At 35.2% G+C, this 23,080-nt stretch overlaps 1 protein-coding gene across 1 annotated transcript in view; it reads left to right on the top strand.

Annotated features, from left to right (window-relative positions):
- Positions 1-628: 628 nt before the first annotated feature.
- Positions 629-23,080, top strand: part of ARMC3 (armadillo repeat containing 3) — a gene marked incomplete at both ends in the record, with an annotated part of 52,499 nt that continues 30,047 nt past the window's right edge. The window contains 9 exons of the mRNA XM_082281933.1: positions 629-676; positions 9,067-9,184; positions 11,148-11,273; positions 12,353-12,421; positions 12,748-12,923; positions 14,258-14,452; positions 15,083-15,266; positions 20,258-20,410; positions 20,532-20,637. Coding sequence (XP_082138059.1) covers positions 629-676; positions 9,067-9,184; positions 11,148-11,273; positions 12,353-12,421; positions 12,748-12,923; positions 14,258-14,452; positions 15,083-15,266; positions 20,258-20,410; positions 20,532-20,637 — 1,175 coding nt within the window. The remainder of the gene's footprint in view (positions 677-9,066; positions 9,185-11,147; positions 11,274-12,352; positions 12,422-12,747; positions 12,924-14,257; positions 14,453-15,082; positions 15,267-20,257; positions 20,411-20,531; positions 20,638-23,080) is intronic.

Raw genomic sequence — 23,080 nt, 5'->3', positions numbered from 1 at the left:
CTTCTTGGTTATATGCACATGTGCTAATAAAAATAAAAAAAAAAAAAAAAGGACAAGCTGAACTTTGTGTAAATAAATGTAGCTTTTTAAAGTCAGTGAAATTTATACTGTGCAGAACCTGTGGACCTGATTTTTGTCGCCTGTGAAATAGGAAAAAATAATTAGAGTTGTATTTGAACCATGTTTTCAAGGTAGAACTTATTTGTACATTCTGCAGTTGTATGGAATGTTTGCTGACATAGAACGTATAGACAGACATGGAGAAATACCCTAAAAGGACTTTCAAGTTCATATATGATTTATAGATGCATATAAAGCTAATTTACAGAAAGGGATGTTCTATATATTTGTACCACATTAGAGCCTGAGCCTGTGATGTCTCAGACCTTTTTAGCTATGTATGTTGTTGGCAGATGTGTTTTACTATATGTGTACTAATGTTAGAAAGAGGGACTACTTTCTATATAGAAATTAGTATGTCAAAGAAATCTTCAGATTGATTAGATGGGTCAAATGAATAAGAAAGTCTGTCTTACAAGCTTTCCTAAATCACTGGTAAGCTGGTTCCTAAAACACAGAAGGGAGTTTGTTTGTCTGCTTTTATTTTTTTTGTTTGTTTGTTTTTAGAATGGGTAAAAAAGTAAAGAAGGAAGCAGAGTCTCCACCCAAGGATGTGGTAAGTTTATAAACTGCTATGTGCTATAAAATAAACATTACACAATTACAGGCCCAGCTCTACCATCCTTAACATAGTTCCTTATTTTCCAAGTGTACCCTAATTATTCTAAAAATGGCTTTTAAAGATGACTCTGTTTCTGCTTTTCTTGGACAGCATACAAACCAGAGTGACTGGGCATGTGTAGTTCTTTGTAGAGATTGTTGTCTTTGGCAGGCATTGAATACAGTTATGTATGAAACAATCCAGGCTTCTTTTTATTTGAAAAACAGTGTTAACTTTCTCTTTGTAAAAATCAAAGGAGAAGAGCAACCTGAAATCTGCCTGTCTTTTCAACTGTGAAGACATTCTTTTTCTTTAAGGATGAAAGAGTTAAAAGCCTAAATGGATCTGCATAGTTTTTTACTGGATACTAAATTTGACAAATATTTTGAATAATACTACATGCTCTGGCTCTTTTGCGAATATATACAGTCTTAAGAGGCAGTTTAGGTTTTTCTGTTGTCATTGGAAGTACAGTGAAAAGTACAAGAGCTGAAGCCAAATATATAATAATGGTGATAGTATGACTTTTTTTTCTAAAGGTAGAGGTTAAGGGTCTGACACTAGCACACTTTTCAAGAGTTTCTATAAATTAACAAGGTACAAAGAGATCCCCCAAAAAGGTAATTGTTCAAAATATAACTATTTTTTGAAGTTTAATTGTTTTATTCAGAAAGAAGTAGGGGAAATACAGAAACATTGAAAAGAGTACAGTATAAATTCTGTGTCAGATAAGAACCAAATTAATGAAAATGGGGACCTCAACAAGTCCCACAGAGGGAGTCCCACTCCCTCAATGAGTCCCACTAAATGCAAAATTCAGTACACTGTTTTAAAAAAACCAGTGGATTTATGTCTAAAGAGTTGTAGTACTGCAAGAGCTTTTTCAAAGATCACAGAAAAGTTAGTCAGCAAAAACTACATTACAATTTCAATATTAAATAAGCATAGTTTTGGCTAAGAATGTAATATCCAATAGCCATGATGTTCTTGAGACATAGCAGTTGACATCAGGTTTACCCAGCTGTTCTGTGGAAGGGTGAATATTACCAATGTAATTCACAACCTTCAATCAGTAATAAATCCTTATGAAAGAAAATTGCATAAAACCTCAACATAACTTAGATCTGTATAAAATAACCTCGAAACCCAGGAGTCACAAAGAAGGTGTATGTGGATAAGTCTAATTAAAACAGGTCTGAAGAATTAGAACTAAGTATCTTTGCAGTCTAAGAAAAGGTTTGAAAGGCATGACGACACATTTAAGTCATACATGTGAACTGAAGTAATAAAAGTTGACTTTTTCAGTAAATAGCTAGAAAATCAGATGCAGCACCACAATTTTTATATCCAAAAGATACCATTAGATTTTCTAGAGAAAAGTGTGGTACAGCCTACTAGGTTCTACAGTAACCTGTGAATACACAGAAAAAGTCAGTAAAATTATCAAAAAGGAATGAATTGGAAAGAGTGAATTCCAGATGGCATCTACAGCTTTTGGCTTAGTTTTTACCCTTATTGTACTTCAGGCTAGCATATCTATTCTGACAATCCTAGCAGGAGAAAGAAATCCTGAATTTTGCATATTAAACATGAAAATTGATCATTGTAACTATTAATGAAGAAAATCTTACCATGATGAGAATTTTGTTAATAATTATTGTGTAAAATCGAATCCAAAAACTTTAAATTTTGCCTGGGTATTTCAGATGGCAGGAAATGAGATGCAGACAAAATAAAAGATGTATTAGCTATTATCTTGTGATTGATAATCTGTTTATGAAAATGTCAAGTCCAAGAAAAGAAGCCTTGAGATAATGTAGACGAGCTTATAAAAGAGGGTCTTTGTGCATGTGGAATACTCTGAGAATATATGGTTCTGCAGACGACCACTAATTTTTTATAGATTTCTAGGAACAGGTGGGAAACACATCTCTTAGCTTAGCCACTGCTTGTATGTTTCAGAAAGTATTCCTGAGGACTCTGTTTTCACTGCCTTTCATAATTTGTCTTTTACTATTCTCTGTTTTGAGAATTGATCTCCAACAGGAAAAACATTGCTTTGAGCATCTCTCTCTATATGAATGACCTAAAACAGTAATTCCGGCAGATTAAATATGCCAGCTTTGACATAGATTGATAGGAACTTTTCACATGATAACTAGATTAGGTTTGGTCTAGACAATACAATTATTTGATCATCAGCTAGGTCATGGACATTGAAAGGGGAGCCTAAGATTATCCCTAGAGAAAATACTGAAGTGTTATCACTTGAAGAAAGCTATAGATACCTGAGTATTTTTGAAAATGGCTTTATTCACAGGACTGATGTTAAAAGGTGGAATGTGTGAATTGGCACAGTCAGCTCCTGAAGTTGTCTCCACAAAAACACCTTATTTTGATTAATGCCTAAATATTAATTTAACTTGACTTCAGTGAGGCTTTAAATACTGTCTCTTGTAATATCCTCATAGGTAAACTGGGGAAGTACAGACAAAACAGTGTAAATGAACTGAAAAGTAGCTGAACCAACAGGCTCAGAGGGTTGTGATCAGCAGTATGAGATCCTGTCAGAGGTCAGGCACTAGTGTTGTGCTTCAGGGGTTGATCCTGGGGCAGATACTCTTTAACCTCTTCATTAGTGACCTGAATGATGGGACAGAGTGCATGCCCAGCAAGTTTGGAGAAGACATGAAATTGAGAGGAGTGATTGACAGACCGGATGGTTGTGCAGCCATTCAGGGGGACCTCAACAAACTAGAGAAATAGGAAACTGGGAATTTAATTAAGTTCAATAAAGGGAAATGGCAAAGTCCTGCATCTGGGGGAAGAATATCCGGTACAGACTGGGTGATGACCAGCTGGAAAGCAGCTTTACAGGAAAGAAGCTGGTGATTCTGGTGGACATGCACCAGCAATATGAACTTGGGACAAAGAAAGCTAACAAAACCCTGGGCATTAGGCAGTGTTGCCTGCAACTTGAGAGAGAGAACTCTTGTCTTTTGCTCTGTGTTCGTTAGTGAGACCACACCTGGAGGGCTGTGTCCTAGTGTTCTGAGTTGTCTGGTACAAGAGGGATGAGGCCTTACTGGAACAAAGTCTTGGAGCATTTGTCGTGGGAGGAGAGACTGACAGTTGGGACTGCTCAGTCTTGAGAAAAGGCATGGAGGGGTCTGTCAGGGTAAAAATGGCTGATAGGAAGAAGTAAAGAAATCAGGCCAGGCTCTTCTCAGTGGTGCCCAGTGAAAAGATGACAGGCAATAGGCACGAATGGAAATGCAGGAGGTTTCCATTTAATCATGACAAAAAAAATCCTCTTTTACCATAGCAATGATGGAGCATAGTTTGGCAAGAGAGCTTGTGGGGTTTCCATTGTTGGAGATACTCAAAATCAGACTGTGCACTAGGCCTGAGCTCTAGCTCCCCCTGCTCTGAACAGGGCAGTTGGACCAGATCGTCTTTGGAGGTGCCTTCTAATACAACTATTTGTGATTCAGTGGAATATCTTCGGTTTTATTGTTAGTACAGGAGATCAGACAATCACAGAACTGAAATAATTAGCATGTCCAGGTATCTACTAACTCTGTTTTTCTAGGTAAAGGAAAAGGGGTTAAGAATATCAAAGATATCAGTAGTGCTTCTAAAGATTCTATGAGAGGTGCAAGGTTAAAACTGACCTTAAATAAAATTTAAGGGATGAAAAAAAACCAACCCAGCATGATGAAACAGTAGAATAATAGCAGATAAATACAACCTTCAAAAGGTGGGATTTTCATCCAAATGGGAAAACAAAAAAATGCTTTCACTCCCGAAAGAGAAGTAAAAGCACTATGTCATCAATGTTACCTTGCATCAAAATATTTTGGAAGAGAACTAGCAAAGATACAAAAACTAGCAGTAAAGCTTTTTCAAATTGACTAGATGCAAGAAGCTTCTTAGAGGGACACTGTTAGGTGATTGCAGTCATGAAAGAAAAAGAAAATGACTTATTTTTGTATCAAAAACCAAAGCAATATGGTAATCACTAAAATAAATGCGATAAAATTGCTGAAGTAGGAATAAACAGTGTTTCCCCAGATCTTGTGCTAAATGAAAAAATTGCTAAGATCTGAGAATGTGACACTAGAAGAATGGAAGGTAGAAAATTTCATTTTCAAAAGAAAATACAGCAATAATTACAGGAAGTTTATCTTCTGTGCTGTGCAAACTGGTAAAAATAGTTTTGGAAAAAAAACAAAAACAAAACCAAACCCATGGATAAATATGACAGCAATGGGGAAAAATCATAGTGCTTGTGTAGAGGAAAGTGTGAGCTATGAAATCTATTTGAGGAAATCTATTTGGAGGAGTCAGTGAGCAAGTGGATAATGGTGTTCTGATTGATACAGTTACTTAGCTTTTTCAAAAGTTTTCAGACCAGACTTTTCACTCACATAAACATGAACAGGTAAAAAGAATTTCCTCTCCTAGCAATAATGTCTGGTTATAAAATAGGAAGCAAAGGTGAGAAAACAAGTTATTGTTCAGATTTCATAATGGAGAGAAATTGTCAGTCATGGGGTTTTATTCTGCAACTGTGTCATCCAGCATATCAGAATTAATGTGGGTATTTTCATGAAAATGACATCCAGTTCCTAAGTAGGAAAAAGTGAGTAAGTGCAAGATTTCAAATTCAAGGAATAAAAGAGAAAACATTATGTTACTAGCAAATGCATTACACATGCACATGAATGCCATTAACAGTTCTGGTGTTTCCATCTCAAAGAGATACAGCTGAACTATAGAAAGACAACAGAATGAACTAAGAATGAGCGAAGAAAGAAACAAGAACAGACAGAGTGGCTTCTGTTTTAGGAAAGATCAAAGGGAATAGTTTTCTTCATTCCCAGAAGGAATCACTGTGAAGAGGAGTATCATAGAAACTTACAAAATTATGAATATACAGGGAAGGCAAATGGGTGCAGTTTATTTCACTTTTTCTTATAGTGAATGAACTGTGGAGGATCAATAAAATTGTCAGGTGGTATTTTTAAAACATAGAAGAGGCACAGTTATTTTATGACCCTTTAACTCTGATACTCATGTCTCAGAATATTAAGGGTGTTAAAATACAGAGGGCTTCAAAAATTATATACCAAATTTTTCTTGGACTTTTCGAACACAGAGATAAGAATCACTAGACTCTCCAGTTCTCTAGGTTGCAGAATGCTGGTATCTGAGAGGGAACATAAGTAAAATTTAATAGTCTGCTTGCCCACACCTGTTACCCGGCCTTTGTCAGAGACAGGATGCTGGGCTAGGTGGGTCTTTGGTCTGACTGGAAACATATTTTGTATTACATTCAATTTCAACTAAATTAAGTTGATGGAAGCAAAAAAACCAAACAAAACCCCCCACAAAACAACAACAACAAATAACAAAAAACCCAAAGAAACCCAATAAACAAAAAACAAAACTAAACCAAAACTAAACCCCGCATACTCTTCAGTTTCTAATGGCTTTGAAGTCAAATGTACACAAAAGTCAAGATCAAAGACACATAGCATTTGAGTTTATAGCTTGCTTTTTCATTTAACTTGCTTTTTTCTTAATACAAACTGAATGTTGGAAATGTTGTTGCTTATAAATTAGTTAAATTCTGTGTTTAATTGGGTTGTTTGTGACTTCAGGTATGTTATTCTAGCACATTATGTCCTGTATGTGCCATTACGGGAAGAGTCTGCAATGATGTATGAAGATTTAGATGCAAGGCTTGGGTAAAAAAAAAAAAAAAAGGTGGAACAGTACATATACTGGCATTATGATAAGGAGAAGTCATAACCAGTTCTATGATAGTTTTGAGGAACAACATTACTTCCCTGCAAATCTCAGAATCATAGAATGGTTAAGGTTGGAAGGGACCACAGTGGTCATGTGGTCCAGCCTTCCTGCTCAAGCAGGACCATCCTAGTGCACATTGCACAGGAGTGCATCCAGATGGTTCTTGGATATTTCCAATGAGAGAGACTCCCCAGCCTCTCTGGGCAACCTGTCCCCATGCACAGTCACCACACAGTGAAGAAATTCTTCCTCAATCACTCAGCTGCTAGGGCGTCTTGGCTTCTTAAACATACATTGATTTCAGTGGCTATTTTTACTGTGTTTTAGCACAAAAGTGCTTTTAATAGGAAAGTGCCTATTGAATATTTCGGAGAGTCATAGCAAATCTAACGTCTAATCTAATGGGTAGAGATTAGACTAATTTCACTGTGTTCATGTGCCAACCTTGTCATTAAATCCTAGGAATTTTCATTGAGTTGTGATTTATACAATTAATTGTAAACATGGGAAACAGTGAAAATGGGGCAGTGCAATTGTGACTGTGGTATTAGATTAATGTAAACTCTTACTCAATCTTTCATTTCCTATTGAACTTCATCTGAGATCAGTATTGACGTTTATTTTTCTCTGAAGAGCTAACAGCCTTTTCTAAAACTTGGAGTTTTATCTCATCACCAAGTATTTGACCAGACTCAGGAGGTATGGTTGTGTTTAAGTAATAGCACTTACCTGGAGGATTGTGTTCTGTCCCATGCAAAGACCCAAATGAGCAGAAGTAGAGCAGTATGAAGGAGAATAAAGGGACTTTCAGTCGCCTCTGAATTCTCCCATGGGTAGGATGAGCTGTGATAAGCTGAATTTTTTTGCCTCCTTACTATCCAAAAAGAAAATTCCAATAAATAATTCCATCATTTTAGGCCCATCGTTAAGATTAATTTGTAACTTGCACCACTATAGTATTATTTGATTTAATTCCCATTGTGGAGTCATTATTAGGCAAAATGACTTACGGTACAGTAAGCTGATTATATTTTTTTTAGAAAGGAGCTTTGTTCCATGCCTTGGCCCATGCCTCCAGCTTGTCACAGCAAGCATGAAATTGGACAGTGTCTTCGGATTTTCAGACTTGATTGAAGCTAGGTAGACCAGTTAAGCACATTCGGCAGGCCACCTCGTAATGCAACTTGTATGTTGAGCTTGCTGCCTGCTAAATTGTGTGATCTGTCTCATGGAAGGTGTTGAAATTACTTAGATTTAAAAACCTATCGAAAATATGAATTTAGAGGTCTTGGTACTAGTATCATATTTTGCCTTATTTTTGAGCAAGTCAGAGAAGGGAGAAAAAACCACCCTTTTCTGTGTTCATTTATTTCTAGCACACTCATAATGTTTTTTAAGGTTTGCTCCCCATAATTTCCTTGCTTGACAACTGATTTTTATGTATCTTCATACCTTGATTGTTCAGCAAAATGTGCCTTTGATGTAGGTATTCGAAGTTATTTTAATGACGTAAAAGAAATAATTGACATTTGTAAATATATATGTATATTTATTGTGATAATATTTTAATTAATTTATATTGATGTCTTATAATCTGGTATATTTTAAAGATTAATACATTGTTTTTGAGAAACTGCATGACTCGAGTATCTAGTCATTTCTGTATGTAACACAGATACTGTAGAGGCCTGAAGTGTGAGGATAGAAGACAGTTTTTTCATACTAATTAATTGCTTTAAATCCAAGGAAGCTTAAAACTTTTTAATGAGTAGAATTTTCAGAATTCCTTGAGTCTTCTTGAGAAACAAAAGGCTTTTTAAAAAGATTCCCTTGCTCAAGTGATATTAGTCGTAAGGAGTCTATTGAGAGGGTGAAAACTGTCTGATTTGTTGGAAGATTTCTTTCTGCATGGAAGAGCTCAGAAATGGAAATGAAACCTTTGTATCATTTCTAGTTGGGTGAGCAGGAATTATATCTTGGAAATACTTCATCTAGTAGAGGATCATGGTGAGCTGATGAACTGAGTTGACAAAGGCACAGAAAGTGTTCCTTTGTTTTTTTAAGCAACCACAAAGTGATATTGCCACAGAGTAACCAAATCCTCTTCTGTGTACACCACCTGAGTTCACAGGCTCTGTGTACAGCTGCTCCAAAGAAACTTCTCATGTCTCTTTCTGAAGCCTCAGAATGCTCTTACATGTGTAACAATTACATAGTGTGTTATCTTCAAAACTTTATAGATTTGCAGGGAAGCGTCAAGGTTTTCCTAAAATCTTTGTATGCGATGAAATCATTATAATATTTATTTGGAAGTCAAGTTTTCTTTCTTATTTTTCAACAATGTCTCTAATTGTTCTTAAAAAAATTGGATTTTCCCAAGCAAACAGCACCTCATTAATATTTTTAATTCAGTGTAGATATCAACCAAGATTTTATTTTATTTTTAGTGAAATGTGGGAGTCTATTGCAGCACACAGGAAGACTCAATATAAATCAAACTTTTCTTTCCCCCCTTTTTTTTTTTGTAGTTTGATCCTTTATTGATTGAAAGCAAAACACCAGCAACAGCTGTGCTAATGCTTAGTTCTCCTGAAAATGAAGTTTTGGCCAAAGCATGTGATGCTCTATATAAATTTGCATCAAAAGGTTAGTCTGTTTGCAATGAGCTTTCTTTTGCACTGCTTAGATTTTGATAGTAGTTCACAATTCTTTAGTTTCCTAGCATTGAAATCTTTCTTTCTTCTCAAAGGTGTCTGTTGAAGTTTTGGGTGTTTTCTGAAATATCTATCCAACCTGTACTTGCAGTAATAAAGAAGTCTTGTCGTTTGCATGAAGGAAACTTCTGTCATTTTGTTGAAGAATTTTATATTCACTGTTTAATAGAGCTTGTTTTAAATATAATATAGATATGCTGTTTATGAGCAACAGATCTGCAGTTGTGAAAGAATTCTCTTTTGTATGTTACAGTTGGAAACTTCTGTACCAGTGTAGTTATTTGGAGCTTCAGTTTTCAATAAAAAGGACTTCTTAGTTTTTTTCTGTTATTTTTACACAAAGTTGTTGCATCAGTATTTCTGTGCAGGTGATTCATTGGAAATTGCTCAACCTCCTTTATCAAACTTATTTGTATATGAGTTGGGAGTCTAACAAGTCTCCAAGATTCCACATCTTCCAAAGGTCCCTATACAGTCTATAGCTAAATGTCATTTTCAAGGTACTCAGGAGACAAATAACTGTGTAACAGAGGCTCAAATTTATATAGCACGTAATTTCCTAAGTTGTCTCCTACTTATTCAATGTTATTTGATATTAGTCACTCAAATTGGTATACACTGGTAGTGTTCTTGCTCTGATGAGTTAAATTTTATTTTCATTTAATTTATGTTTTATTTTAAAATTATTTATTTATATGCTGATAATTATACTGATGTAAATTACCAATACTGCTGAAATTTTGAGAGAAGAGCTGAAGTCTTTGATGGTTGGCTAGGGGTCACTGGGTTCTGAAAGATGTTTAGGTTCTGCTTAATATGGCAAGCTTGGCTGACGGCATGAGATCAAATTGTGAATATGTGAAGAGAGAATGTGGACTGTTGGGAGACAGCTATGAACCATAAACTCTTGCTGGCTCCTTCCCTCCTGTCCACAGTAAAATATGTCACACTGCAAGAGGATAGATGTTTATGTCTTTTATGTTTATACTGAAAGAATAATCCTTTAAATTGTTAATATATTCCTGCGATCTTCCAGAAGAATAGACTAACTTTGCAGGGTAGCACAAGAGAAGGAGTTGATTTCAGTTAATCTATTTTTTTGGACTGTTGCTAGTAAATTAAGTCCCATCCCTCAATAAAAAATACTTCCTCCATTTTAATAATGTCTTGTCCTGAGGTTGAGCATAGATCTCCAGTTTCCTCTCACACTGCTCACTTGTAGCCTGGAAGGGCAGGCATGGTTCACTAGAAAATGAATTATAAAGCTGTTGTGGGAACTGAAAATAAGAGTAGGACTGGGATTTTGTTTCTTGGGGTTTGTGTGTGTTTTGCATGAGCAGGAGCAGAAGGCTGTAATCACACTAAACTCCTCTGTTCTTTGCGTGTCCAGCACCAATTCAGCTACAAAGCACTTCATTCTCAGATAGTAGAAATCTCACGTAGGAATTAATGATACAAATCCTGGTAGTTGCTTCCCTTGAGGGATAGTAAAGATCCATAGAATTAATGAACTGTTATTTTGAGGAAGATAAAATTGGAAGGCAAGAAAAGAGGAAATAAAATGCGTTCACCTGGTGGTGTTCACCTATACTTTGCTAAGTAGAAAGCTTTCCTTTCTACTTCCACTGCAGTCTCCAACAAATGAGTGGAGTGTTCAATAGACAGTAGCATCCTTTGCTTTAAAAATATAATTAATCTTAGATACTACTAATCGTGAAAATATTTGACACATATGTATTTGGGGTATAAATTAGATGATCTCCAAAGGACCTGTCAGGCCTCTGTTCTTTAAAGTTTACTGTCCAATAAAAGATTGGTTGCAGTTTTACCTTGATACATTAGAACTGTGAGGTTGCTGGAATTTTTCTTGCGCTTTTAACCCAATTCCTTTTCAGGTGATGAAAACAAACTGACACTTCTTGGTCTTGGAGCACTGGAACATCTGTATAAACTCCTCTCACACGAAGATCCAATTGTACGCAGAAATGCTGTCATGGTATTTGGCATCATGGCTTCTAATCGTAAGAGTCTCAATTTTTTAGTATTTTTCAGTGTGTGATCATCAAAACAAGAGGTTGATCATGTGAAAAAATCCTAGATTAATGGCCCAGAATAAAGAGTAAGTGATGTAAGGTTGAGTTTCAGTGGCTGTTATTTTTATAGTACTTTATAGACCTATATCTGATCAGTGCAATAAGCAGGTCTTAATTTGGTGAATGTTTTACCCAGTTGTCTTCCATGAGGATACCCCAACCACTCTCAAGTCTTTTCGTCAACTGCTGCCTGCTTGTCATTCTGCAGTGGACCTTGCCCTCTCGGGTTACTTTTAATTTGGCATTAGCATATAGTCAATGCTGCTGCACAAACATGGATTTGAATGAACAAAGATCTCCCATTTATATTCACAGCTTAATTGGTTTTTTATTTAAAAGTAAATTAAGCTCATACCTTTCTTTTTTGCATTTCAACATGTTGAATATATTGATAATAACAACACAACCCTGTAGGATCGCATGAAGTCTGTCCCAAAGAATATTATTTGATTTTTCTCTCCAGGGGTTGAGGTTTTGCTAGTTTGCCATTGACAACAATAAAAATGCAATCTGAAAGTCTTTATTGTGATTTTAGTAGGACCTGTGTAATTCATGTTTTCCATTTGATGTGTGGGTTGGTGTTAGCATAAAATTGCAAAGTGGTGACTTGAAAACTAAATAACGGATTAGTTTTATTTTGATAATCTTAACCACAAATAATTTTGACAATTGGGGTGTGACTTCTTTGGCAACTAAAATCATGCAATATTTAGTCAGAACCTGCTAGATGCAAGTATTTTGAATAAAGTTTCAATGAAATTGAAATATAGAGGAGCTTCATATGTATCAAATGTCAAAGAATGTCATCTGCTACTTGAAAGTCTCTTCTGTTTTTTCTGGGCCCGTTATGATCTTGGTCTAACTTTAGTTGTGTGTCTTTCCCAGTCAGATCTTTTTGTCACTCAGGGAGTAACCATAAGTACATTTTGCTTGGAGCAGATTCTGTTTCTTTACTCAGCCAACATTGCCAAACAAAAGACTTCATATTTGTATTTACTTCATTGTAGATGATGTCAAGAAGTTACTGAGGGAACTGGATGTCACAAATTCACTTATATCACAGCTAGCGCCAGAAGGTACCTTACAGTATTTTCTCCTTGCGCAAAAGTACAGTCAGAAATACTTTATTATTGCCATTTTATGAGACAATTTAATAAAATCTTCCCTGTAACTTACAATTTTTCCTACTACCTGTTAAATAGGTAAATACTTTTATATAGCTCTGTAGCTCACTGAGTAGAGTTTTATGTTGTAAAGATGGAACAAGATGTTTGTGGACACATTGGGTATGGTTAACAGCTATTATTTATTGACTTCAAATAATGTTTTAAACCACTGGATTAGTGAACATACTCTGTGCTGAATAAAACTTGATCAAAATGTTTCTTTTTTTCCCCCACAGAAGACGTAGTTGTCCATGAGTTTGCTACTCTTTGTCTAGCACATATGGCTGTTGAATATACTACTAAAGTAAAAATATTTGAGCAAGGTGGGTTAGAGCCACTTATCAGACTCCTAGGTAGCCCTGATCCTGATGTTAAGAAGAATTCAGTTGAATGTCTCTACCTTTTGGTACAGGTAAAGTTTGCTCTTGTTTGTTGTCTTAAACTACAGAGGCAGATAAGCATTTGCACCCCTGACATTCTGTGTGGGGTTAATAATTTTAAAAGATTTGTTTCCTTTACTCCCCAGTGTTCATCAATGCATTTGAAACATTAAGTCCTTGCACCTGAGTCTTTGAATGTTAAATTAGTTATGAATATATCTGGTTTTACTGTAATTCTGTTGAACTTAATGCAGTTGTCTGTGCTGTACTGCAGTAAAAGTAAAATCAAGATGAGCTTCAGGTTTTTAAAACTAAATAATAATTTGCCTTCTTAGTTGAAAAATATTAATCTTAGTAATGAGAGTTGTAATCTGTCTATCTAAAAGGTTGGAATAATCCTGTAAATTAAATAACTACCAATTGCATTGTGTCTTGTTTTGACCGGCAAGTCCATAGCACAATTTTGAACATCTTTTTAATGATAGGTGAAGGCTGTCAACAGCTACTTTCCATACTGGGGGGAATAGATTTGCTATTGGCTACTTTCACACTCAGCACTAATGTCATCCATATGCTGCTTAGCAAAAGAATGGTGCATTTGTATGGCAGTTCTCTCCCATGGCTTAAGTGAATCAATTCAGTAATGAATTCAGTTTATAACTCTATCTCTTTTGGGGCATCAGAGCATGTCTATTCAGAATCACATTTTACTCTTTCTCCTTTTTTACTATCTCGCTGTCTTTGTTGCAGGGTATATCTGGATAACTGCACCTGGTGCTTGCTTATATTGATAAGGATAATTGCATGCTGCACATGTGCAATAAGCTATTTAAAAGCAAATTGTAATTTTTTTATTTATTTTGGTTTTTAATATAATCAACTACTGTCTTTTTATTAAGCTGCACATCCACTGTTTAAACTTGAAATTTTAAATTGTCATTTTATAATTACTAAAACAAAAGAAGATATAACCAGGCAACCACAGCAGAGTTCAAAAAGTGTTTTCCTCCCACTGAGGTAAATAAAAATGGTGAAACTAAATCTACAAAACTTTCTCAAAGAAACTCTTATGTTGAGACAAACATGGCAAAGTCAAGAGTGAACAGGCTTCTTTATACAGGACTAGATTTTGTAGTGTGTACTTCAGTCATGCAAAAACTCATAGAATTTAAGGTTTGTGGGGCTTGATTATATTCAGTTTGGTTCTTGGCTTAAAAGAAAGCAATCTGCCGAACGAAGCTTTGGAGTATTGACTCATTTTTAATGTCTGAAATCAGATTTTTGGTGTTCTTTCTGTAAAGTGAGGAATTGATGCACTGTTATATTCTCTATCACTAACATTCTTTGTTGGAATATTTTGCTGCAGGATTTTCAAAACCGTGCTGCAGTTCGTGAACTGAATGTAATTCCCCCCTTGCTGGGACTACTGGAATCTGAATACCCGGTCATTCAGTTGTTAGCCCTTCAAACCTTAGAAGTAATTAGCAAAGACAGAGAAACCAGGATAATACTGGGAGAAAATAAGGGATTAGATTTCCTTCTGAATATACTGGAAAACAATGTACGGTTTACTTGCCTTAAAAGTTTTTTTGTTCTTGATGCTGATGTTTGTATGACTAATGAGAAATATTACTTATTTTATGGAAGAGTGACATAAGAAGAAAGAGTTACTTACTTGGAGTGAACTATGATAGAAATAGGGTAAGCTAGAATATCTACCTTACTAAGAAAAGAAGCAAAGACATTTCCCAAAGTGTTTATTATTCAATTTTTTAGTTGAATTTACCTTATATAGTGGCTTTCAACACAATTTTCTACCATTGTTTATGTTATTATGAGACTCAGTTTTGTACTTCTTGAGTTCAGGTGTCACAATGGGAAATATAGTGCATAGAGAAATTAGTGAAGTTTTTGAAGCTTTAAGATCACAGGCCCGTTCTGAGTACCTGTCTAACCCACTTGGATGTAAATGAGAAACTTCGGGGGATTTTACTATTTTTGATACTTTGTGTTGCATCCTAAGGCATCATCAAATAAATTACATGAAAATATGAATTTGTAAGTATGTACTTTGCAGTACGAATAAACTGTCCAAAAGAAAGTTACAACCATTATCCCACAAACTTAAATGCCAAAGATATTTTAATCCTGATTTCAAGGTTGTTTGGTTTTGGTTTTTTTTTTTAATTAGGAACTCAGTGATCTACATATCGAAGCTCTTGCTGTGTTGGGAAATTGCCTCGAAGATGTGCATACTCTGCAACTGATTCAGCTGACAGGAGGCATTAAAAAACTACTTTCATTTTTAGAAATCTCTACTGTTCCTGGTATTCAGAAGAATGCAGCAAAGGCAATTACCAAGGCAGCTTTTGATGGTATGTGACTTTTCAATAATCCATGGACATGAAATTGTTTATGAAGTAAATTTTTATCCAGAATGAAGCCATCTTCTCTGGTTGAGGGTAGTACTTGTACTGAGGTAAACATTAGAAAGAATTAATTACAGTGATGAGTCTTGCCGATCAGAGCAGCAATTGGATGCTAGGAGATTTTATATATATATATATATATATATATATATATATATATATATATATATAAATGTTAAGGTTTTGCCTCAATTTATTTTTAAATGTAATATATTCTTGTAAAATGCTGTCCTCAAAGGAAAATAGAGTTCTGAAAATATGGTCCTTGTCTTTTGTTTGGTGATGCCAGCTGACTGCCATCTTAAGCCACCTTTGCTGGCGCTGTTTCTCGCTCCTATCTGTTAAGGCTTCATGGCAAGCTGACTTCCTTTTGCATTCAACTGCTCACCTAAATGTCAGGCAATTTCAAATACAAATTCCTTTAACAGAGGCATGAAAGGAAACCTTTCAGATGGCTTGCAGATTAATATTCCCAGGGGAGTTAAATAGTTTCATTGTAATCTTTTCATAATTATTCATCCTATAGTTCTTTTTTATATACTTTTCTTTAATTCACCAAGGAATTCCGAATTAGGCAGAACATGCTCATCATTTATGCCCACAAGGATGCTCTTTTAATCAAACTACATTTGAAATTCCTTCTGTACGTTGGCTACTGAGTTGCAACATGTGCGAAGTAGTGTTGTGTAACAAAATGCAATGTAACTAATACCATACTTCTGACTAGAGAAGATTTTACTTCTGTCAAGGGATTTTTATGACAGTAGAATTTAAATATTTCATTCATGTTTCTGGTACCTTGTGGTTGAATCATGGCTTTAATTTATGTGTATTTTAAAAATATGTCATTTAATTTAATACATGGATAAAATAATCTCTCCTTGCTGCCATATTTCAGACCTCCTTTCATCTCTCTCCATGCTATCTTTCCAATTCTTTTCTCACCTTGCTTAGTTTGATATCCTGAATATTTGTAATTATTTGGATTGAAGATGATACACAGAAAGAGTGTCCTAGTATTCCATGGGTTTTTCTGTGCTTTTGTCATTATCTGTTGGAAGCTTGGCAAGTCACTGAAAATTGTTTTCATTAATGTTCAGGTATCAAAGATAGGAAGGGACTTTCTTATGTCAGTATTTTCTTTGTGTATTTTCCTGAGTTGTTATTTTATTATGCTACTTAGGACTGTCAGTATCATTTTTATAGTCCTGTGACAGGCTTGTAAGTTGTATGCTAAGCAGATTTATATTTGCTCCTACTGCTTTCTACTGCATCTTACTCCTTTATCATATTTATTTTCAAATAAGCATAGCCTTCTTTTCCTCTTTCACACTTTTTTTTCAGTTTTTGTGGCCTAATATTTTAGCAGCTGTTAGTAGAAACATGTCTGAGCACATTTTTAAAGCACGGTTGCAAGAACCACACATAATATATTACAGTACTGCCTATGATCTTATATCATGGGATGTTACCGTCAGTGAAGATGCATCTTCTTGTCATGCTTCTTTACAAATGGAGTCAGTGAGGTTTCATTATAAAGGTTTGCTCTCTTCTTCAACCTATGACAGTTAGTATGGATGCAGCAAGCTGGGAAAATACATCAAAAGAATATTTAAAATACTTGTTTTCAAGCTGTAGAATTTTGGTGGCACCCAGTTAGACAAAAGGAAACTTCTTGTCCTGGTGCAGTGGAAAACACAGTCCAGTAAACTTGCTGCTCAATGTGGCCCCCAAAAGCACTCAATTTTTCAGATACAAAGAGCTTCTGGTCTAAAGTCAGCCTTGGAGTGGAAAGAAAAGGCCATTTTAAGAAGTAGCCCAAGTGGAAAAAGAAAACAGAAATATTTTCAGGTTTTGTTTGTTTGATTGGATTCTGGTTGTAAGCATACTAAATAGCCTATCCAAAATGCAACACTAATGTATACTATACTAGTACTTGCCTTGATGTGAATCCAGTATAATACAACACAGGTCTTAGTTCTGTGGTGACTTTTTCATTAAATTTGCAATAGCCATACCCACATTCTTCAGGTTTGATAATCATGGTTGCAATTTACCAACATTTCCTGTATACTTGGGAAAAAAAATACTGCTTTTCATTGGAATGAAAAACCTACTTCTGCTATGACAGAACATGTATCTAGCTGGTTTTTTAATCCTGGCAGCTGAGTATACAGCAGTATCTGGTTTTGAAATTATTATTGTTGACAGATGGAATTTAGTTTTGGATTGGTTTTTTTCCCTGATAGATGTGATCATAGCAAGCAGTTTTGTTTTATGTCCCTTTCAACCCTTTGGAAAGGGACTCCTGTAACTTGGTGTTGTTGTTATAAGATATATTTATCCCTTAAGATTTATTCTCAGTATCAGAATAAATTACATGGTATAAACTTGATATTCAACTTTAAATAGCATCTTTAGGATGCTGCTCTGTTTAAGTACATTAAAATGGATCATATTTCTGTACATAATCATTATGCCTTTGCCCCTGAAATTTTTTTTGTTCTGTAACATAATTTTGAATTTAATATATTAATTTATTGATGATTTTGTTTTGTATGCTCAGAATTATAGTGGTGAATTATACTGTGATTCCTGCCTTGCCCACCAATTAATGCAGTCATTTCAGAACACTAAATATAATCTAATGCTATAAATTATTGAATGTCTGTGAGTGGATTATCTGGACTTTTGATTAAGGAGGGCCTGATTTTCCCCTGACAATGCCAGACATGCCAGCAACAACAAAATGCTGTGGAGTGTGTATGGAGAAAGTGATGATGATGCTCCCTGTGCCAAACTTCTGGTTTGAAGCTCTCCCAGTTCTTTCTGTGTATCTCAATGCATCTCATGCTCAAAGGGAAGCACACTGAACATGCTCTGTAGCCTGATTAACATATGCATTTCACAATACGGATCCTTGTTTGTCTGCATTAGCTCAGCTCAAGATCAGTGAGAAGTCATGATACTATATAACGTTAACTTTTTTTCATTTGAAATTGGTATAAATAATTCCATAAGGTGGTCACAGTGACCTGAATAGTAATCGACAGAACTCAGATCATGATTTTGGGGTAAGAAGGGGAAATAGGAAAATATATTGAAAAATAAAGGTTGTCCCACCATGGGGTCAATGCATGAAAAACTGGACAGAACAGTTGATACTCCAAACTCTTTTAGTTGTGTGTGCTTGATTCTCCTTCATTATAAAATTATTTTTCTGTTTAAAATATTTTAAATTATTATTTTCACTCATTCAAATGAATTATATTATTATTTCATATAGGCATAAATTTTCTTTAAAATAAATGCTTACCCATCATCATAGCTGCCTTTAAAATCAAGAATAATTTTAAAGAAAATCTGTAAATACCTAAGTAACTTGCTGTATAAAAACCAAAATTATTGAGACATAAAGAACCTTTAGAGATCACTATTTGAGATTATGGACTACTCTGGTGAGGAACAGGCCAGCAACATACTTGATAACCTGTCAAAAAAGTCTCTTATCCCAATTAAGGCCTTCTCTGAGAGGTGGCTGATATGTATAAAGTTTATGGCCAAAGTTCTTCTGACACTTAAAATCCTCTCTGTTTTATTTGTTGCATCTTTGTTTTGTGATTTCATTTGTGTATCTGAGGATTCTAAAAAAGTTTAAAGCTGAGCTGAAGAGGGGAAAGTGACTGCACCTCTCTCATCTACGTGCTTTGAGTCATTTCTGCTCTGCAGTTACATTTTTGATCAAACTTGCTTCTCAGTGACTTTATGGACTTGTATTTGTTTACTTTTATTCACTACAGATACAGATTTATCTAAAAGAATGCTTACTATATATTTTTTTCCTTTTAAAACTTTTTTATTTGGAGGACAACAATCCAAACCAGGGAGTGATCCCTCAGAACAGTAGCAAAGCACTGGTAAAATTTCTAAATATTTTGAAGTTCCACTGACTTCACAATTCCTGAAATTCTTTAATACATTCAAAAATTCTACTCTGTAGATATAACTTCCAGCATGTAATTAGTCTGGTTTAAATTATGCATATGGTTAAATGCTTATTGACTCTCATCATTGTGGAGCTTCTATGCTGTCCTGTGCCTTTCTTCATGAAAAAGTTTCTTTCAGGAGTGTTTCTAAGAATCACCTACGTTGCTGATCTCATCAGTTTTGGGATGAGGGAGTTTATCAGTTTGTTAGTATCTACATACAGCTGTCTGTAGATACTTCATAGGTGCTGTGTGTTGTTACTTGTGTAGAGGAAGGAGCATCTCTGTCCTTCCGCAGCTGCTGCCGCTCAGTGCAGTGGAGGTCAGCAGTGAACTCTGTGTCAGCAGGCTAAACTACAAAATTCAAATTCTCTGCAAAGTCAACATTAATGAAGAACTACAAGCTGTGCAGAATTTAAAACTTTTCTTTGTAATGCTCCTTGCCTTTTTTGGGCTATTTTAATACATTGAGTGGTATTTCACCAAGTTAATTGTACATTTACTGGTATCTTCTTAAATTTTATGCATTTGAACTTCATTAGCGTAAACTGAAGTTCAGCACGATCCTGAGTAAGCATGATGTGTTGCATTGGAAAAGCTGTTTCCATCAAGCCTTTATGCATTCTGCAGTTTTAAAGTCTTGCAGAGAACAAACTTTGCATTCTGTCAGCCTATGTATGTTTATACTGTGTTTAATAGTCATTATTTGGGCTTAATTCAGAGCTCAATGAAGCCTAATCCAGGAGTTGGACTTGGATGATCCTTGTTGGTCCCTTCCGACTCAGGATGTTCTATAATGGGATTTGGCTCCGGTCCTTTGTGCACATTTCTTGATGGCTGGTTCCTCTGTTACCAAAATATTTCCAACAACTAAATGAAATCAAATTCATGTCCTTTCACTGATTTGGAAAACAAATGCAGATTAATGCTATTGTTGTTTCTCATTTAAAGCTGAAATCCGAAAAATCTTACGTTGGGAAGAGGTTGAGAAATTTCTCCTAAACCTTTTGGAAACTAACAATGATGAAGTTAAAGTTGCTGCTTCCCAAGCTATTTCTGCCATGTGTGGGAATATAGACAGTAAAAGTGTCCTTGGACTCCAGGGTAAGGTGGGAAAGGATGAAATGTGAATTTGTGTTTTTTCTGTTTATAAGGACAATATTATAATTTTGCAGACTGCCATGGTTTATTTAAAGGCTCATATATACAATTATTTCTTTCAAAGGGATTCCCCAGCTAGTACAGTTGCTAAGCAGTAATAATGAAGAGGTAAAAGAAGCTGCAGTGACAGCATTAAGTAATTTGACAACAGCCAGTCCTAGAAATGCAAGGTGAGTCTGCAATAATTAAATTATTATTTAAAACACTAATCTGAAGTGGTAATATTTTTGTTTTTAAAGAATGCCTCATCTTGTCCTTATCCTACAAGGCAGGTCTGTGTGAATTTGACTATAAGGCACTTTTTGGTACTTACGAGTCACCTAGAATAGCTTGGTTCTCCTCAGTGTTACAAGAGTTGTGCTGTCTCTACTAATGTTTGCTTCATCAAGGAAAGGTATGAAGCAGATGTAATGAAAGCAGAGATATAAATCATGTTTTGAAGAGAACATATGAGCAAAATATGCCTTTTAATCTAAAGCATTTGATGTTGGTTTATTTTTTTAAGTCCAAAATCATCGAAATGTTTTAAAACTTGATGGTTCATACAACCTTTTTGACTGATCTAAATCCATTCTTTGAGGGAGATAGATCTTCTGAATGTTGGCATTGTTTTGCTCTTCCTTTTGTTTTATTGTTTCCCAAGTAATAGGGAATGCTTATAGTGCATTCTCTGAAAGAAAAGAAGTGTAACTTTAGTATCCAAAATTACTAACAAAGGTAACAATGGTTAGCTCACTATATGTTTGAAAACAATTGTATCAACTAAATTCTAATGTCAGCTGCAGCGGTTTTTTATGCCAACTCTATTAAAAGTCCTGTTAGGGAAAAGCAACAGAGCAGTGTGATGTGTATGAGCAATCACACAAAACTTACAAACCAAAAAAAAAAAATCCTTGAAAGTTTCCTGGAATATACATACTTAAAGAAGTTGTAATCAATTCACAGGCATCCTTTGACATGAAAAAGTAAAATAACTCACAAAATAAACTATTTGTTTCAGTTTATTGATTCAGCTCTAATAGTCACTAGTATTCACTTAATGTTACCAGATGGAGCCATAATTTGACACAAGAGAATAATACTCTGTTCTCAGATTCACATAGTACTTTTTTTTTTGTCTGATATTCTGCTCTCCTCATGTGCTGGACTCTTCAGTTGGTGTCAGTGGGAGTCACACACACATAAAACAAGCACAGTGCTGGAGTCCAGAGGTCAAACTTTCAGCTCCACTACAGCTGGTTTTCGTAGTGCAGCCCTTTGAGGTTTCACATTGTGAAAAGGGGATCTCTGGAGAGTTTTGAGTTGGTATAGAAGCTTATGCCAACTCATTCCATTTCTTTTGCTAAGGAGATAGTCAGGACATTGTTTAGCTCAACTGCTGGAACAATTCTCTGAGACCTCAGGCAGGGAAATAGCTGTCTCTGTTCCTCTGCATTATAATGAAGTCCGTACTTGTTTCTTGCTGGGCAGAGTCAGGAAATTGTAAAGGTGGCTTACATATACTTCTGTCTCCTCACAATCCAGCTTCAAGTACAATATGGAAGCACCAGATAATCTAATCAGAGGTCTTCTGTGAAAATCAGGAAGCAATAATTTACATTAAATATGTATATTGGATGAATTCCATGTGACTATATAATTACTTCAAAGCTTCATTTCTAAATCAAAACCATTAATAAGTCATAAAAGGGTCTGAGTGTGACTAGGATCTAAAAATTAATATATAGTGTTGAACCCTTAGCTGATACAAATCGGTACAGTTCCAGCTCACTGACTGACTATCAGGCCCATATTTATTTTACATTCACATAATAGGAAAAAAAAAATAATTTGGAGAAAATTCATTCCGGACTGAGTTACCATAATCATATTTCATTCTAGAATGTTTCATTTGTATGTCCTGTAGACCAGTGAAAATAAGTGTATAAATAATGAAGATGCTGATACACTTTTATAATAATGTGACTTTGCTGTCTGATTATGTTGACAACATTCTGTTCTTAAATGAAACTGGTGAGACTAGTGCCCTTTTATCAGTTATGTATTAGATTCTTGTTATAAACCCTCCAAGAATATAAAATCATGAAGCTAGTAGCAGCAGGTGGACCTTATGGGCAAGAACAAAATGGGTCCAGTGATGGGGAAGACTATTTGCCCTAAGTGCTTTCACTTTTTACTGGCCAGTCAAATATTTAACCTTATTGAATTCATATGCATACATTCTGCTGTATTTCAATTAATGAGCATTTTTCTATGTTATGTTGATTGAAGGATGTGTACCTTGCCCTTTTATTTGGTACAGTGTATATTTGAGGCTATAAAGTGAGTACAAGATGTTGCTATTTTTGCTGGAGATTTGTTGCTCTTGTTAGGAATATCAAAAAGTGCTGCCATATAATATGGAAAAAAATAAGATGTAAGACAAATTGTGTGTAATTAAAACTCCCGCCATAGGTAGCCCATAAAGTCTTCCATTGATTAATAGCACAAGAACAGCATAGGCAACGGGCAGTACTACCCCCCACTAATATAAATTAACCTTGACCTTTAGGTGCTTCCCCACAGCAATGAAAAGCTAGTTCTGTACCCCTACCAAATCAATGGTTTGTTTCT

This window comes from Coloeus monedula (assembly GCF_965178545.1).
Source record: "Coloeus monedula genome assembly, chromosome: 1".
In the NCBI taxonomy this organism is placed as follows: domain Eukaryota; kingdom Metazoa; phylum Chordata; class Aves; order Passeriformes; family Corvidae; genus Coloeus; species Coloeus monedula.
This window is presented reverse-complemented; position numbering and strand designations above follow the sequence as displayed.